Source organism: Canis aureus, chromosome 6 (assembly GCF_053574225.1).
Source record: "Canis aureus isolate CA01 chromosome 6, VMU_Caureus_v.1.0, whole genome shotgun sequence".
In the NCBI taxonomy this organism is placed as follows: Eukaryota; Metazoa; Chordata; class Mammalia; order Carnivora; family Canidae; genus Canis; species Canis aureus.
The window spans coordinates 8,643,097-8,660,677 of NC_135616.1; the positions used below are offsets into that span (position 1 = coordinate 8,643,097).

Genomic DNA, 17,581 nt, shown 5'->3' on the forward strand with positions numbered 1-17,581 from the left:
ATAATAGTGAAAATATTATCCAAGCTCAGCATGTAACTCGTTCTGGCAAGCATTCCCCAAAACATGAGGTTGTAAGTAAACAGACAAGAGCCCGTATACCCATGAGAACTCAAAGCCAGGTAAGGAACTGGCAACCCAACAAGTTGGTTGCAGACCTTTCCCCTGCCATGAGAGGACTCACTCTGTCATATAGAACATATTCCCCATTAAGTCCTGTTCATCCTTTGAAAAATCTGGCTTTTACCTCCCTTCAAACAAATAATTCAATTTAACAGAAGCACAGTTAACTGAACTCAAAAAACCATAGGCAGCTTTTGCCTGAGTTCCCTACTGGGGAACTCATACAGCTCGAGCTCCCTACTGGTAGTTGTAACCTGAAGGCCATCTTCTTACTTGAACTGAGCGAAGGGTCCATCTTCCAGGACTGGGAACCATGAGAAACGGTGTTCAGAGGAACCTCCGTGCTGTTCCAGGCTGGCCACCAAACCTTCGATATATTTCCAGATGGACCCCTCAGCACCCAAGGCAATTTGCTTCCAGAATACAGTGTGGAAAATGTTCTTGCTGGAGAGCACAATGGTTCTTTTACGTTTGTAATGCCTTCGGCCTTTATTTGTGAATCACAGAAATCTAATCACCGTCACTCCACATCTTTGTACCTCCAAAACAACATGTATTAATGTGTCCTTTTAGAGTCCTATACATTTTGGAAAGTATATGTGATTGATTTACCCAGGGTTTGAGACACGGATCTGATTTTTTTTTTTTCCTAAGTCCATGCTATTTCAGCAAACACAACCAATTGATTGATGCAGTGATTCTTTTTCAAAATAAAGCCGGGCTTTGGCTCAGGTCTTAATCCCTATGAGCACATCGCGTTAACTCCCTGTTGCCCAGGAAAGCCCTTGGCGACACTGTGGCTTTGACCACAGACTTGCTTGGGGACACTTCTGCAGTGAGTTTTCAGGGTTTGTTTGGTACATGCTCCTTGTCCAACCTGACACCTTCCTTAAAGAACATCTACATTTGTAAACATACCGGCTTTTCAAGGAAGGTGTGAAGTTTTGCTTCAGAACCGGCAGCTGAACATACTGTTGGCTGAACTACACGGAGGGAGATAACCTATTTACATACTAAAAAGGTCAGTGTTGGACAATCAGCATTTAGAGATGAATTTGCTGCTGCTTGCAACTGGAGCATAGGAATTTGGGAGAAGGCCGCAATTTTGCTGTCTCTTTATCTGTGCAGACAGCAAGCATTGGTAAATACGTAAGCTGTCTGTGCCAAGCAGCTAGGGTGGTGATGGATGGGTCTCTTCCTAGTTTGGAACCTCTGATTACTAGTGGGTATGTGACTATGTGTCCATGCAAAATGCAGGTCAGCCTCACCTACTAAAAACTGTAATTAATTTGAGGTAGAAATATTTGCATAATAGCTTTTCAGACTGTTAGTAAAATACCATCATAACAGACTTTAAATTATGTGGCTACTGCTTACTTAACTATCATTTGCATCAGGAAAGTAGACTTTTAGATGGCTTAAAACAATTTTTTGTGGTCTTTCTTTTCAACGTATTTTAAAATATCAACAGCTTTATTTTGCTAATGTGATGAAAGTATCTTTAAAAATGGCATTAAAAAGGCATGAATTTTCTCTGAAATCTCTATGTTCTTTTTCCTTATCCATTTATACATTCAAAGCAAAATAATTAGGGAATTGAGGTCTATGGTGCCCATATAAATGTTGGGAATATAACATAAGAATCAAGTCACTGTTGAAGGTGGCCAATGAGTTCTGGAAGCCTGGGGAGAAGTAAGAGGCAGGAGAGAGGTCTTACCTCCCTTGGTGATAACAACCAATCTTGAGCAGGGAAGCAGCCATTGCCCTTCGTGTCTTAGAACCAGAGCTCATTCAGAGCTTTTGCTCTGAAAAGAGAGCGCCCATTTAAGAGTACCTGTGTCAGGGCCATCACATCTCCACTGCGGCTGCTCCCTAAGTCCCAAGGTGTCGTCGTGGCTTTCTGGGAACTAGCACAGCAGCTGCCACCAACATCCTCATGGGGACCCAGTACTGCATTCCACATTCATTGTCCCCTGGGGGACTTGTCAAGCCAGATGTGGCCCTGGGTTCATGGTGCCTTTGGAGACAAATGAAGCAGCTTCCAGGAAGAAGTCGTTCTCTGTGCGCACACACAACCCAGATGCATCCGTGTGCTGATCCACTTAATAGTTCTGCACTTCCTCTGACTCCTGATTTAAGGAGAGAGGAGCCAGCGACAGTGACAAGCTAGCTCTTGGTTGGCATCAAACTGTCTCATAGAGATTATTTGACCTTGCTCAGCAGATAGCCAGAGTCATCCAGGCCATATATAACATCTGTTTCTCATCATGACCGTTACTTTGAAACAGAGCAGTGGCATGGCCTGTGCCAGGGGACTCCTCCTGGTGATGATGCCAAGCCACGGGAGCACCAGGGTTCCCGCTGAGTCTGCACTTTTCCTATCCTGGCCCTGGCCGCCTGGGAGGAGGGGCTGACCTAGGTGATGTCCGCTAATTGGCCCCGCATGTGTACTTCACTCAACCTGCCTCTCTTTCAGAATACTCGGCTGAGCAGACCCAGCAGGCTCTCCACCAGTCGGTCTTCATGTCCTCTGTGTCAGCCCACCCTTTCCGGGACCTTCCCCTCGGCAGGGAGCAGCACTGCAAGCTGCTTCCAGGTGTGGCCAACATCCAGGCAGGCGAGGTGGCCCGATGGACAGTGGAGGAGGTGAGCGGGGCTGCTCTGGGGCCCTGGGTGGACCAGACCCTCTTGCTGAGAATTTCTCTCGGGGCATGAAATCCACTGCATCAAATTTAAATTTAAGAGCTGTACTTAAGGGAGAACGCAGGCCTGATTTTGAGGAAGTCAGGAAAGACCAGTTGGTTTTGGGCCCCAGTGGTATCCCAGACCCGCCTCTGTTCTCCATCACCGTGGGCCTAGGGTCAGTTTTGGTAAAGGGGCCCAAGTCTCCAGACCTGCATCATAGACTGATTTGGGGGAAGCACATACGTATAAGCATCTTCCACTTGCACCCTGGCAACCCCTTCCTAAGCAGCATCTTGTCTGGGGAGCCACCGCAGGATGGTCTGTCCTGTGCTGAGGGGCTCCCTTTGGCTCCTGCGGGGCCACAGAGGATCCCCTGGTCCTCGATACTGAGCAGCTCTGTGTAGCCATTTGTCCACTCAAAGTCACAGGTGGTCTGTTAACCTTAGGTTTGTGTTTAATGTGAGTTAGATCACAGCACTGCAGAAGATGCTGTACGCATGAGAAAACTGATCCAACTTTAGTATCACTGTGCATTACCATGTTGGTTTTCATAAGGACCAGGTAAGTCCCGGTGCTTGCTGTAATGCCGTAGAAATGCTTCATATGTAAAGCAGTATTCTTTTAAGGAATACACTCTTTGACATTTCTTTTAATAAAGGCATCACTTCCACTAGTCAGGCCTTAATTAATTTTTTTAAATGAAGGAGAACCCCAGGGTCACTCCGAGGATGAGATAATGGTGGAGCTGAAGTTAAATTCATTGCAAAATGTTCATTGAGCACTTCTGCAATCAGCTTGACTTAACTTCAGTTTAAGCCTTCCTTTCCAGCCCTAGACAAGGAGCAGGTGACAAAGGCCATGCAGAGGCTGGAGGTCTCGGGCAGGCCTGCTATAGCCACCTCCTCGCAGGCACCTCCCAGAATCTCCCTGGTGGACTGCCCTGCCCAGCAGCAGAGGCTGACAGCTCTTCTTCGGCACACCCTGCTGCCCCACCTCCCCTTCCACTATTTCCAAGTGCCCCCAGAGTCCTGATGATGGAGTGTTGGCGGAGTTTTCCAACCAGTGGTGACTAAATGTGTTCCTGTTCCTGAAAGAGTATGTGGAGCCTGCCCCCTACCCCTCCTCGAAGAATTTTTACCAGTTTACAAAGCATGCAGCAGCTTCATGATGAAGCCAACTGAATTAAGACCTATTGTGCTCTGTAATCCAATCATGTACAGCTCTGGCCTTGTAACATCACGGTGCAGAATGGGGAGCTTAGTGGCAAGTCATTCATTCCTGACTTGCAAGCCATTCACTCAAGGTTCTACCAACTTTTAAATTAGGCTGACAATGGCTTCTCCTCCCCTCCATCGTCAACATCGTGCTTATTAGAAAGATGTCTTAGGGAGGGCAGCCACCTGCGTCCAGCCCAGCCTTACATGCGCAGAGCAGCTGAGTCCTGAGAGTGGGTGAACATGGTAGAGACACAGAGCTCTGGGGGTGTCTCTGCCTATCTTAACATGATCCCTGGCTCCCCAAAGTCCTTGGCATGCCTTAGGACCTACGTAGGCAGTCCTCCCTGCCTTTCCAGCCCTACCTCCCACCATGCCCCCCATGGTCCTCCCACTCTGGGCTACCATGCCCTCATGGCGTTCTCACACTGGCACAGCTGCCAACCCTGCCTCAGGTCACCTTTCCTTCTGCCTGAGGCCACTCCAGCCATCAGCACAGTGCTCACCTCCATGCTCCCATCTCCTCAGTCTTCTGCCACTGACCTACACTCACTTTTCTGCCCCCTCACCAGATGAGTAGAGACCTTCTTTCACTCACTTGGCATGTCTCTTGAGAATTTCTCACTACACCTGGCACTTATTAGATAAGCCAGTAATGTTTGTTGAATGAGTGTCAAATGTCAGGGGCATCATGAGCTGGACTTTGAAACAAAAGGGGAACATACCCAAGCAGAAAAGAGAAGGAGGCCATTGCAGTCAAAAGGTAAAATAGAAGGTCACATGGGAGTGAGTATGACATATACAGGGATGGCCAAGGTACAGCACATCCTTTACTAGCATCCATAATGACAGTGAACATTATTAATATACTGAGAGTAAGGCAAGTACTCTTTTCTGTTGCCCATTTTGAGGCACCTAGAAACTTAAGTCACTTCTCGGAGCCTCACAGGCAGAGCCAGGCCCGGAGCTGACATCTTCCCCACCAAGCGCCCTGTGCGCCTGGGGGCACAGAGTGGCCCGTGTGAGGCCAGGCACTGGCAGGCCTGTCACTTCTCAGTATGAACCACCTGAGCGGTTCTCACGCAGAAAGTCACCCGTGGAGACGGTGCTTCGTGGGCATGTGAATGGCACTCATCTGCAGAAGTGTGAGAAGAGGCCTCGGAGGGGAGGGAGCTATCAGGGAGCATTACCACACTCCTGGCGTAGAATCATCTCTGCCTGCACTGAGCGCCACGTGGGAAGAACCACTGGAAGTCAAAGTCGGCTGACGTTTTTAAGTTGACACCACTAACACAACACAGTGAACCAGATTAGATACTGAAGATGAAGAAGTGAAATGAGCCAAATGTGACTCCATTTGTTTACGACCTAGGATGACAATATGTGAGTTGGAGAGTTCATCTGAAAGAACAGGAAAGTCATGGTGCCATCAAATGAAATGAAACTTCTGGGGGAAGGACCCAGTTTGGGGGCAAGGGGATAAGATGGTGAATTAAATATGGGACATCTTGAGTGAGAGGTCCCTGTGAATTACATTAGAGCAATGGATGTGCAACACCTATTCTGGGGGGTAGAAATACCAAATGGGGTGTCATTATTGGATGGGGGGCCCTGAGTGAGCCCTCATTGAAGACATGGTCATCCAAGGAGAGCTGCTGAGGATGAAGGTCAGTGGGGACCACAGTCGGGGAGAGAGTGTCCACAAAAGAGAAAAGTCAAGGGAAGACAGGTGGCGAGGGTTCCATTGGGTAGGGCCCATGTCAGATGTAGCTCAGGACTCCTAGTTGGAACTGCAGGACTAGGCTTTGGGGTGGGGGTGAGAGTGGAAAAATGTGTACAATATGTGTATTCCTTGAACGTCTCAAGAGGACCATCATCCAAAAAGAATAGAACCTCTGTTTTAGGAACATTAAGTAATGACTGGGAAGTTTAGGGGGCCTCTGGTCTGGCGAGTCCCAAGAATGGCACTGCAGGAAAGCAAGGGCTTGGTGGATGAAGAAAGGCAGTGTTTGTCACACTGCAGGTCTCACTGGGACAAGGAGGGACTCACCACGGGGGAGACTGAGGATGACTGAGGATGCCATCGAAGACTAAGAGGAGGCTAAGGTCATAGTCCCTGAGTTCTCTGTAGTGGATACACATGGAACACCAGCTCTTTCATGCTGAAAGAGGCCTTAGAACTTTCTAGACCTAAAGTAAAACGACCATCTGTGATGCTGTCTTCATAAAGCGTTCCTGTCGTGATGCTTCCATAACCATGACTTCCCTCAAGGATGCATTTCAGAGAAAGTTTGGCTTATCCCCTAATGCTTACTATATCATAATCTTGAAATCCCCCTAACTAGATGCCCTTGAGGACAAGGAGCACATCCTAAATTCCCTTCTATATTCTCACACTCCTGTAGCACGTTTTCTGGAACCAAAATAGGCCCTCAAGAAGAATCCTGGTTGGGGTGAGAGTGTGGGCTCTGTGACGGTTCTATTTGTATCTTTGAAAATAAGGCATCCCTCAGATGGGTTTGGCTGAGGGGGCATTCCAGTGAGTACCAACAATAGAGTTGTGACTGTTTCAGACACTGCATTAAAAATGGGAATGGGGCAGTAAGGATTTGAAAGGGCAGCGCAGGGCAAGAGGAGACAAAGGAGGGTGCTGTTCCTTTGTGTTTGGTTCTCATTAGGCAAAGTATTGGAAGGAATCATAGGAGCCCAAGACAGGATACCCTGAAAATGGACGTGTGTGTGTCCTTGTGTCAAGTGCCACTCGGGGAGACTGAAGGCAGGAGTCTGTCCGTGGCGCAAGAGGACGAGCAAGAATGCTTCCTTTTGTCTGCTGTCCTGGCCTGGGAGGAAGTCCTCCATTCTGCATTATGTTACCTGTGAAGAAAAGCCAGCACCGGGCCTTTGTAAGATTGCCCAGAGCCTGGGAGCTGGCTCTTAACTCCTTTGTCGCTGTGGCTGTTTCTGGGAGAGCAGAGTTTTTCAAAGCACGGCTAGGCTTGTGAAGTCAATTTCATGGTTCTAGAGATGAGAGGAAAGACCAATACTGTAGTAAGGGTTATTATCTTGTGAAACCTTTGTTAGAAACGTGTGGGTATGTGCACACACTCAAGTTACGGTCAGTGCGAAGTGTATTTCTTGCTCTGGGCCATGGAAATGTTCCATAAAGGAATATTAGTGCTTAAGAGTAGAAACTAAAATATTTTTATATCTCCTTACATCATTCTAGTAAAGTATCTTGCCCAGAGTAGGTGCCTGACAAATGTGTGAGTGAATAAGTGGGGAGGTGGGTTTTATGCAGTACCCTCCTGCCAGGTGTGCGTGGACACGTGAGGGCAGGAGGTGACATGTTGTGGGCACATTAGAGCCACAGGTATGGCTCATGTATGCTCGGTGCACCTATGGGTACTTTGCTTCCTTACAACCAAAAATGCTTTTTAAAGCAGCACGTGTACATCGGCATAGCCTCCACCAAGGGTGCCCTAAGTGTCCATTAATTTTGAAAGATGGTGGTCACTTTAAAAGCAACCTTTCCACAGAAGGGAGTGTTTTGAAAAACTCAGGATACTGGTAATTAAGCATAGCAGCCTTGTACAAGCGGGCCCTTAAAAAAAAAAAAAAAAAAAAAGACAAATAACAAATTCCACTGTTAAAAAATTAGACCCAGGCTGGAAACATGGTCCCCAGTGGACTCGGAGCCGGTAATCAGGCCCACTGCTCCAGGCTCAGCAGAATGGAGAGCAGCGCCCCACTGAGGATTGAAGGGAGCCGTAGCCCCACTGAAGGAGACGGGCCTTCTGAGTTCCAGGAGAATGCCGGGAAAAGTAGGTCGCTGGGGGAAGTAAGTTAGGGAAGTAATGGGCTCATCCGAGAGCTGGCCACAGGGTCATCTTTCTTGGTCTCTCCAAACTGCTGTGTCATTCCCAGAATTAACCTACTCAGTGTCCTTCCAAAATAAAGCTGACCTTTCACCATGGGCTACCCTACTCCTGAGAACTTGGGGAATCCAGCACATGTTGGCCTCCACAGCAGGTGTACTTCTTGGAACCAAGGTGGGGATTGGTGGTCCCCGGGCTCCCACAGCAGCGCCATCGCCTTACCGAGCAGACACGTCCACACGGCCACCTTGGCTCAGGCAAACAGATGCCAGTTTTCTGTTTCATAGAGTTCACACCAGTCTGACTAGTTCATATGTGCCACAGACTTGAATAGATAATCAGAGGATTCTTAAGGGGAGAATGGGAAGGAGGCTTTCTGATAGTACTCCACAGTGTGTTAGAGCTCCCCACTTTATGTTTAAAATTTGCAGCAAAATGGGCTTTCTGTTAAGCCTCAAAATATAATGTATTCTTGGAGGGAATAAATACTAACAGCACTGAATAATGGCACTGAATAATGATCAAGCAAGGCCTTTGGATATTTTTTAATTCTGGCCAGAAAAGTCGGCCTCAGTGGATTTCATGGAACTTGGTTTTGACTTTGGAAAAGGACAGATTGAATAGAATCAGACTCTCTTTCCAAAGACGCAGAGGATTTCAGACACGATGGTGAGGCAGCGGAGACGAGGCGGCCCCGCCGTCAGGGAGGTGAGGCAGGGAGGGCTGTGCAGGGCCCAGCCAAGGGCTGCCCAGCTGCCTGGGCTGCTCCACTTCCTCTCTGGCCTGGCACGAAAATTATTCCTGTTAAAGACTCCTATCTACCTCTGACATGGACAGTGACTTCTTGGCTAACAATACTGAGGAGGAAGAATGTGATTCTTTCTGTTTGTTCAGAAAAGGACATTTTAACTTCTGCAGACCATCAAAGCAACACACGACGCCTATGCTGTGAATGGAAGTACCTGGAATGTGTATTTTAAAAAGACCATCTCTCAAAACACTTCTCTTTGTCTGTGGTCGCCCAGGCTCCTTATTGTTGGCATGGCTTTCCCACAGGAGCTAGTGATTGAGATGTGACAAAATGTATGTCTTCTGCTAATTCTTAGTCCTACTTTTTTAGTGTTCCCTGTGAAAGAGCCATCTCAGGAAAACCTTCCTTTAGAGCAGTGGCTTTGAACCAAGGAAGATATAGGCAACATCTGGACACATTTTTGGCTGTGTTTTTTTTTCCCCCCCCAAAGCAGCATTTATTTACCCACTGAATTCCAAAACGTTTAATTTAGAAGTCTGGCATTTCATAATCACCCATCTTGATTGACGTGGGCTGACACACATGGCGGTCAGGATACACAAGGACAATAGCCAAAGAGTTACAAAAAATAAATCCATGATTCTTAAACAATCACAACCAAAAAAAAAAAAAAAAAGTTACAGGTATCAAAACTTTAGATGCATTGCACTGAAAAAGAAGGTTTGTGCGTGTTATAATTTAAAGAAGCAAAACAAGACGCTACTGAAACCTCATGTTTAAAAGTCTCTTATAAAGTTGATGGAAAGGAGCAAGTGGTCTCTTTATAATCAGCTTTCCTTAACAGTTTTCCGTTAGCTGAAGAGGTGGGAAGGGTGAATTCATTTTTTGCATGCACAAGATGTACTGCATCTGTGCATGCATTAGATGTACAATGTTGGAGGGGATGCAAGTAGCACCTGGTAGGTAGAGGCCAGGGTCCCCGCTAAACACCCTGCAATACCCAGGGTGGCCCCACAGCGAAGAATGATCATTCCCCACCAGTCAATAGTGCTGGCATGAACAAAGCTGCCCTCCAACATCTTTTCTGGACTCTGCTTTTGATTCCTTTGTTCCCACACCCAGTGTGGGCAGATCTCAGGATTTTACCTCACAGGGCCTCCTGCTTCTGCTCTGGGCTCTGTCCCATGCGGACTGTCCAGGGCCTTTTCTCCGCTGGAGAGCTGCAGGTGTCTCCCAGTGACGTCCTGCCCAGGCCTGCTCACACTGCTAGATCGTCTCTCAAGATTTCTCTTGCACCAGGGTCCTAGGCCCTACCTTCACATGAGAATCACCTGGGGAATCTAGAAATGTATGCCTAACACTTGGCCTGATCCAGCCTGATTACTTCGGAGTCTCTATGGCCTGAGCCACGCCATCATTCCTGTTTAAAGCTGTCCAGGTAATTTCAAGGTGGGGCCAAGAGAGAGAACCGCCCCTCCAGGGCTCCTTGCTGCCCACACCCGGAAACCACACCGCCACCACCTCACCCCTCGCCTTTACCCACGTCTCCCCTTCTGCTCCGAAGTTCTAGCCAAACTGGACTTCTCACTGCTGATGACTTGAGCACTATGCAGCCGGCGTGTGGCCTGGCCCCTGACGCTCCGTGCTGAGGTCTTCTCCACTTGTCCAGCCCAAATCGCCCCCCGGTGGAAACACTGCCACCCAGCGGTGTCTGTCTCAGCTCCCACCTCCCTGGTGCTGCCTTAACTCGGTTCCCATCTGAGATGCCATTTGTCCCTGCTAGAAGCCTTTCCACCTCTCTTCTAGAACTTCGCGCATGGGAGCAGTGATCAGTAAGCCATCCTCACCATTTTCTGTTAATCCTCCCCCTCTGATCAAACCGTAAACTCGTTGGAAGTTCACGCGTGCCCTGCTCACCGGTCCTGCCCTCCCAGCACCCAGCAGGGGTCTCACATGTCGCCCGGGTCAGACGTACCTGGCCAGAGAGCAGCCTGGAACAGGGGACCACACCCACTTCACAGTGTCCCAGGCCCTAGAAACTCCGTGAGTCCCTGCTGTCACTTGCCTCACTTACCGTGTCTCTGCAACTTGAGCAGCGGCATTCCAAGGCTCTCCTCAGCTCCCTGCTTTTTAGCCCCTAGAAGAGCAAATCGTGTTAAGTCAACGAACAGCCTTGGCTCCCGGCAGAGTGGAGCACCAGGGTGCTCCTAGGGCTTGAGGACACCATTGAGTGGCAGCGTGCTGACTGGTTCCGGAAAAAAAATTTTTTTTAATTCTCATCTTCCTGCATTTTGGAAGGATGACTGTAAATGACTCATGGTAAAATACACTTTGTGGCATCAGAGGTGAGTAAAGCAGACACCAACGTGCTGATTGCCCCTAAAAAGAGGTGCTGAAATGTTTGTATTAATTAGAGCTGAAGGAGACTGGGTGGGTCGGTTAAGGGTCTGCCTTCGGCTCAAGTCATGATCCTGGAATGCCAGGATCAAGCCCTGCATGGGCTCAGCGGGGAGTCTGCTTCTCCCTCTACCTACCCTCTCCCGCCCTGCCATTGTGCTCTCTCTTGTGCACTCTCTCTCAAATAAATTAAATCTTTAAAAATAGATGGATGGACAGATAGAGCTGTGAGTCAAGATTGTGCATACAGGCATCAGGACCCATGTTCGCTCTGTGGGTGTTGGGCCCTGACCGCTCTGTAAGCTGGAAATCAACACCCGATGTTCTCTTCTGCAGAGTGTGGGGAGGGTCAGTGTCCACTGCCATCTCCCTTCAGAGAGCCAGAAACTCTCAGGGCCTGGGTTGTAGAACATGTTGATGCAAGACCCTGAACTCACCACCTTCTTGTGGGCCTTTTCCATTAGAGGAGAAAGAAGGTTCAAGTGCACACAGTTCAGTTGGCACAAGACACAGAGACAAAAATGAAAAGCCCAAGACAATTACTCTGACAAACATCATCTCCCGGGTTTGTCACTGTAGCCAACATCTGGCATGCAAGAGGGCCAGATATTGCCAGAAGTGACCAGCATCCACTTGTCATTTTGGTCGTTGACAGTCTACGATTTATTATGTTTGTTCATTCAGCTTTCTAAAAGCATCAGTTGGAAACTCTCAGCAGCTTCCTGCACATATAGCCAGGTCATTGTTTGGTCTAATTAAAAGGAACTTAGGGTATGTGTGGCTGGATAGGGAGTAGGGGAAAGAGTAGAAAATGAAGTTGAAGAGCACGATTCTCCAGAACTCCGGTTTTGGAGTCTGAAAACCTGGGTTCCAAAGCCATCCCTGGCATTTCTGAGCCATGCATGACCTTCGGCAAGTCATTAAACCTCCTTGGGCTTCAGCTTCATTGTCACTGATGGGGGAATTTGGTTGGCTTAGGTCCCTAGAGTCCCTGTCACTAGCCGGGCCTTGGGGCCACTGAGGTGCCAGGTGGACAGGTCCTGCTCTCAGACAGTCACTGTGAAGACTGCTGCACACGGCCACTTCCTCCTGCCTTCCCTGACCCTCCCAGGGTGAGTGGACAGGAGGATCAAATGAGAGAAGATTCCAGAATGCCAGCACCACACACAAGGAGGCTGTCAATGTCCTCATAACAGTAACCCTATGTAGGTCAGCCTGGAAATGAGAGGCCAACAGAGAGACTGGGGTTGATCTAATTTCTGAGCTGGCAAATGCTTATGTGACTTGATAGTTGATATTTAAATCCTAAGTGTTTGAGGGATTTGAAGTATATTTTACTCAAATGTTGAATTACTACAACCCAAGAAATTATTTCAGGTGCATGTTTTAAATCAGGCTTTTCATCTCACTCTGTAGGTGGCCGAATTTGTACAGTCTCTTCTGGGCTGCGAAGAGCATGCCAAGTGCTTCAAGAAAGAGGTAAGAAATGCAAAAATTATATGTATTTCCCTACTTCTGGGCTCAGAAGTGCTTTGTTTTCATTTACTTCCATGTAAATAAGAGCAGGAGAAAAGGCTCAGGGCAGGAAAGAGCCCAGCAGAGCAGCGGGGCACAGCAGCGTCAGACTCTGGGCTTTGTCACTGAATGCTGTGGTGCTCGGCCCGTGTGGCCTGCCCAAGAATAGCCTGTCAGGTGAGGGAATAAAGGAACATGTCAATTAATTCTTATGGGTGCTGTGGAGGCTCTGCCATGATGACTTGAGGCTTCACTGGGGGCAGAATGGAGTCCTGCTAGGAGCCTGCTCCCAGGGAGGAGAGGGAGTTATTTACTTCAAGGGGACAGTGGGACCATCCTGTATGTCCCTGCTTGGCACCTGCTTCAAGAGGAATGCAGAGAAGCCACAAAATCCTTCTATGGGGTTTCTGCTTCCTACCCTCAGTTGGTTGGAAATGTTCCAAACTACTTAATATTTGTCCTGGAATTAGTAGCTATAGCTCTAGGGACCCCAGAAGAGACTGGACCAGCTATGGAATCATCGTGAAGATACAGTGGTTATTGTTTTGTTTGTTGTTTTTTTTATATTTTATTTATTTATTCATGAGAGATGAGAGAGAGAGAGAGAGAGGCACAGACACAGGCAGAGGGAGAAGCAGGCTCCATGCAGGGAGCCCCATGTGGGACTGGATCCGGGTTTCCAGGATCACACCCTGGGCTGAAGGTGGCACTAAACCGCTGAGCCACCCGGGCTGCCCATGGTGGTTATTGTTTATCGTGGCCTTGTCAAGTGCTGGGCCCTGTGCTGAGCACTTTACAATTATTATCCTTGGGTTCTCAAACAACCAATGAAGAAGCCTAGCAGGAAAGGGGCAGTCAGATTGTAGCCCCCGTCCAGGTTGTTTCCAGAGCCATCGTTATTGCTCCAGAAGTCTCCAAGAAAACTACCCTCTAGAGCCTCTGGTGTGTAGCACACACTCTCCCTCTCAGGGCATGCATGGTTCAGGGAAAGGACTCTTGCATTTGGGGTCCTGGGCTCCTCAAAGCCCAGCAAGTCTTGCATCTCCAGGGAACTCAGCATTAGGGTCAGTATGGTGGCAGTCTGGATAGCTGCCACTGGAAATATGATGTTCACCTGCTCTTCCCCAGCCCAGCACGGCTCCGGTGTGGTTGGCCCCGCCTCACACATACGGGCCGCTCTCTGCATCCTGTGATGCCCGAGACCCACCTGGTCCACAGGTCTCTGCACATCACGATGCTCCAGCTTGGCTCTTAGACCTGCGGCCCCCCAGTGGGCAGATCATTTAGCCTGCCTTATCCTCCCCTCCTCTGTAAAACACAGACTTCTCCAGGGGGGCTTTGAAGATCAGGGGTAGTGTTTTTCAGTGCCTGGGAAAGTCTGCAAGTATCCCGTTCTCTGAATGGACGATTCAGCAACAAACACTATCATAAATGCACAGGAAGCCTTTTTTTTTTAGAGATTTTATTTATTCATTCATAGAGACACAGAGAGAGAGAGAGAGAGGCAGAGACACAGGCAGAGGGAGAAGCAGGCTCCATGCAAGGAGCCCGATGTGGGACTCGATCCCAGGCCTCCAGGATCACACCGCGGGCTGCAGGCGGCACTAAACTGCTGAGCCACCTGGGCTGCCCAAATGAAGCATTTTATAGCTTTCTTAGATCTTTAATTTCCCACTTTAATTTAAAACTTTAATTGCAAAACTTGGGTCTGTGGGGGATCCTTACTCCTCATCGAGTCATTGACACCAAGGGTTTGCATCACTGTTTCACAAAGGTTAGAACTAACACAGTGCTAGGTGCAGGGAAAGGTGTTGCCATAGAAGACCCGTTCATTCTGTCATCTTGGTTCTAGAACCAGCAAGCTTTCTGAGCCTGTGTGTGTTGAAATGGGTGATGTGAGTGTAGGACCTGCCTACAGTCCCTGAGACTCAAACTCTGAGAGCAGACTGGGCTGTATGGCGGTCACTCACCATCCTGAGAATCTTAGGAAAGCTATTACATGTCAGGTCACTATGCTTTAAAGGTTAATAAATAAGGGGTGCCTGGGTGGCTTGGTGGGTTAAGCAACCGATTCTTGATTTCTGCTCAGGTCATAATCTCAGAGTCACAAGATTGAGCTCCATGTCAGGCTCTGTGCCCAGTGTGGAGTGTCTTTGTCCCTCCCCCTCTTCCTTTGACCCTCCCTCCCTGCTCGCAGCCCTCTCTAAAATAAATCATCTTTAAAAATTATTAAATAAAACATCTATTTTATATGTATTTTTGCTTATAATGGCATTTCTTATTAAAAAAAAAAACTTTTAAATGCAGGTCAGTTAAAAGGAGAATATAAAAATAAACCACTACTCCACCAGCCAAATCTGACTTCACTTAACATATAAAGACTTCAAATATTTTCATTATATGCATGTGTACATGTGGTCATGCACATTTAATTTTATGGGTTAGAACCAAGATCTTTCTATGTCATCATGTTGTATTTTGTTGCTTAACAATTCACGAAAAATTTGCCAAATCATTAAGTGTTTCTTTGAGAGGTGAATTTCGGTGACTGCCTGGCACCCCAACCTAGACAATACCATAATTTATTTAATTCTGCTATTTTAGAAATGCTGAACTGTTTTCAGTAGTTCACTTTGTTCTGTCAGGAGAAATTCCTGGAGATTTCCTTGGTGGATGAAAGTAGGTTTTTTCCCTTAAGGTTCATGATACAAATTCAGGCCAAGATTTTTTAAACATAACAATTTTAGAAATTACGCGTGTGTATTGAGTTCATATTTAACAGAGTCTCGGGTAACAGTCCGGAGCCGGGCAGCAGTCGGGCCCGGGTGGGGAGGGGACCGTCCTCCCGTGTTGCTGGGGAGCTGCAGGGAGGCTGCCACCGTCGCAGTCACACAGCTCAGCACCCGAGGGAACGTCCCCGGGGGTAAACCGTGTTTGTTTATTTCCTCGCAGCAGATTGACGGCAAAGCCTTCCTACTTCTGACACAGACGGACATCGTCAAGGTGATGAAGATCAAACTGGGTCCGGCACTGAAGATTTATAATTCTATCCTCATGTTCAGGAATTCCCAGGACCTCAGTGGAGAAGATTCTCTGTCAGGCCAGGAAGCCAGAGGATAAACACACCCCCCGACCTACTGCAGCTCCAGGACCTTCCTCTTTCAGCAATAAAACTGGCCCACACTAATTTAAGTTTAATGTCCCCATGGTTATATCCGTGTTTAATTTGGACCTTTGAAAATGGCTGTGGTGTAGATGTTTCGAGGGTACCATGGACTGTCCTAGTGCCCACGATGCAGAGGCTGGGGTGTGACTCGGGAACATCATTGTCTTCGGTGGGGCCCTTCCAGCTCTGATGCGTTGCAACAAACAGACCAAAGAAGCCCTCACACACACCTTCAGTGGTTCTCCTTCACCATTAACCATTTTTCAAGCATAAAACTCTCGAGTGGTAAAACATTAAAAAAAAAAAACAATACTCACAAATGCGTTGTTAGTGTTTCACCAGAACGTCTGAGCCAGGCTCAGACTTGCCATCTGGGTGCAGTGAGTCTAAGAGAGGCCTGGTGTTTTAAAAAGACTTTATGTGGGATTTTTGGGTACTTTACTCAGGAAAGTGTGAATCTTTAAAATAATAATAATAAGCACATGTTTTCATGATTCATTAATTCTCCTTTTTGTTCCATTAATCGTTTCTTGTTGGTGTCCCAGAGCCTCCTGGAATGTGCCCAGGAGCACCAGGGGGACAGCCAGCAGAAGCTGGCCAGACCCTTCTGAGGCCCCTTCACCAGGGCCCTGAGGCTGCCTGCGGGAGCGCGGGGCAGGAGGCCCCCCTCCTGCCACCCCACACGGGCTGGAGAGCCAGCCACCCTCCTGCACTGAACCCCTCCCACCTCCACTCAGAGGAGGCCTCGGAGAACTGGCCCTGCGCCTCCCCCCCCCGCCAGCACATGTAATAAGGGACTGTGTTACATCTTGATAGAGGCGCACTAACAGGGAAGCTCTCTGAAGTAGGGAGCTTGGTAGCTGTGATTTGAACAATTCTGATCTCTTGTCAGACCTTACTTGTTTTGTGTAAGTGACTGTACCTGACACTTCAGTGGAGTCAGCCCCATGATTCTGAAAGACAGTCACCTGTTCATACCTACTGTCGGAGCTGCACTGGCCCCCTGGAAGTAGAGACCATTGTTCTCTGATTCATTAAGAATCTTACGATTGAAGGAAGTTGATTTGGCCTGGAGAGATTCTCAAACTGTAGGTCACTGAAAAAAAAAATATTCTTCTCTAAGAGGTGTGCACATATTGCATCTTTTAAAGATTCCCACCTAAATGGAATTTTAATATATTATTGGTTCATGTAAATTTTTATTTTCTGTGGAGTTTTCTTTGCTGTTTATTTTCTGTTTTTTTTTTAGACTGCCATGTACAATTAAATTCCTGCTTCTGCTGTGTTAAAATTATAATATATTTTAAATGATAATAAACATAAAATAAAACCCCCACCTCCATGCCTTAATGAGTATGTTGTAATAACCTATTCCCACAACACAACCTGAGGGCTTTTATCTCAGCCACAGAGGAACAAAGCGCTGCTTGGCATAGCCCACAAAGAAGTCAGCCTTCGAGTATTGGGGATATGTTTCCCTAGGGAAGCAAATTCAGCCGTTAATAATTTGAGAAATTAGGGGCATCTGGGTGGCTCAGTGAGTTAAAGTGTCTGGTGCTTGATCTCAGCCCAGGTCTTGATCTCAGGGTGGTGAGTTCAAGCCCTGTGTTGGGCTCCACGCTGGGTAGGGAGCCTAGTTAATAACTTGAGAAGTTAAAGTGGAGATTTTCAAATTAAAAAGAACCTCACAATTGTTCATCATAGAGGCTCCGTGGAAGATCTGAGATGCATGTTTCATATATTTAATACTTGTTGTTTCAACAAAGGATCTAGATTAGAACACACAACACTAAGCCAAATTAGAATTGAACTGTCGTGTTCCTAGAAGACAGTGCAATCAGGTACAGCTCGATCCAGG

General features: G+C 47.6%; 1 protein-coding gene across 14 annotated transcripts in view; it reads left to right on the top strand.

Annotated features, from left to right (window-relative positions):
• Positions 1-17,059, top strand: part of L3MBTL4 (L3MBTL histone methyl-lysine binding protein 4) — a 498,239-nt gene extending 481,180 nt beyond the window's left edge. For 12 of the 14 annotated variants that reach the window (XM_077900038.1, XM_077900045.1, XM_077900039.1 and 9 more), the window contains 3 exons: positions 2,597-2,766; positions 12,459-12,521; positions 15,510-17,059. In XM_077900038.1, coding sequence (XP_077756164.1) covers positions 2,597-2,766; positions 12,459-12,521; positions 15,510-15,677 — 401 coding nt within the window. In that variant the 3' untranslated portion in view covers positions 15,678-17,059. Of the gene's footprint in view, positions 1-2,596; positions 2,767-12,458; positions 12,522-15,509 lie in introns of those variants that run through there. The other 2 variants (XM_077900043.1, XM_077900051.1) reach the window with 2 other exon arrangements.
• The last annotated feature ends 522 nt before the right edge of the window (positions 17,060-17,581 follow it).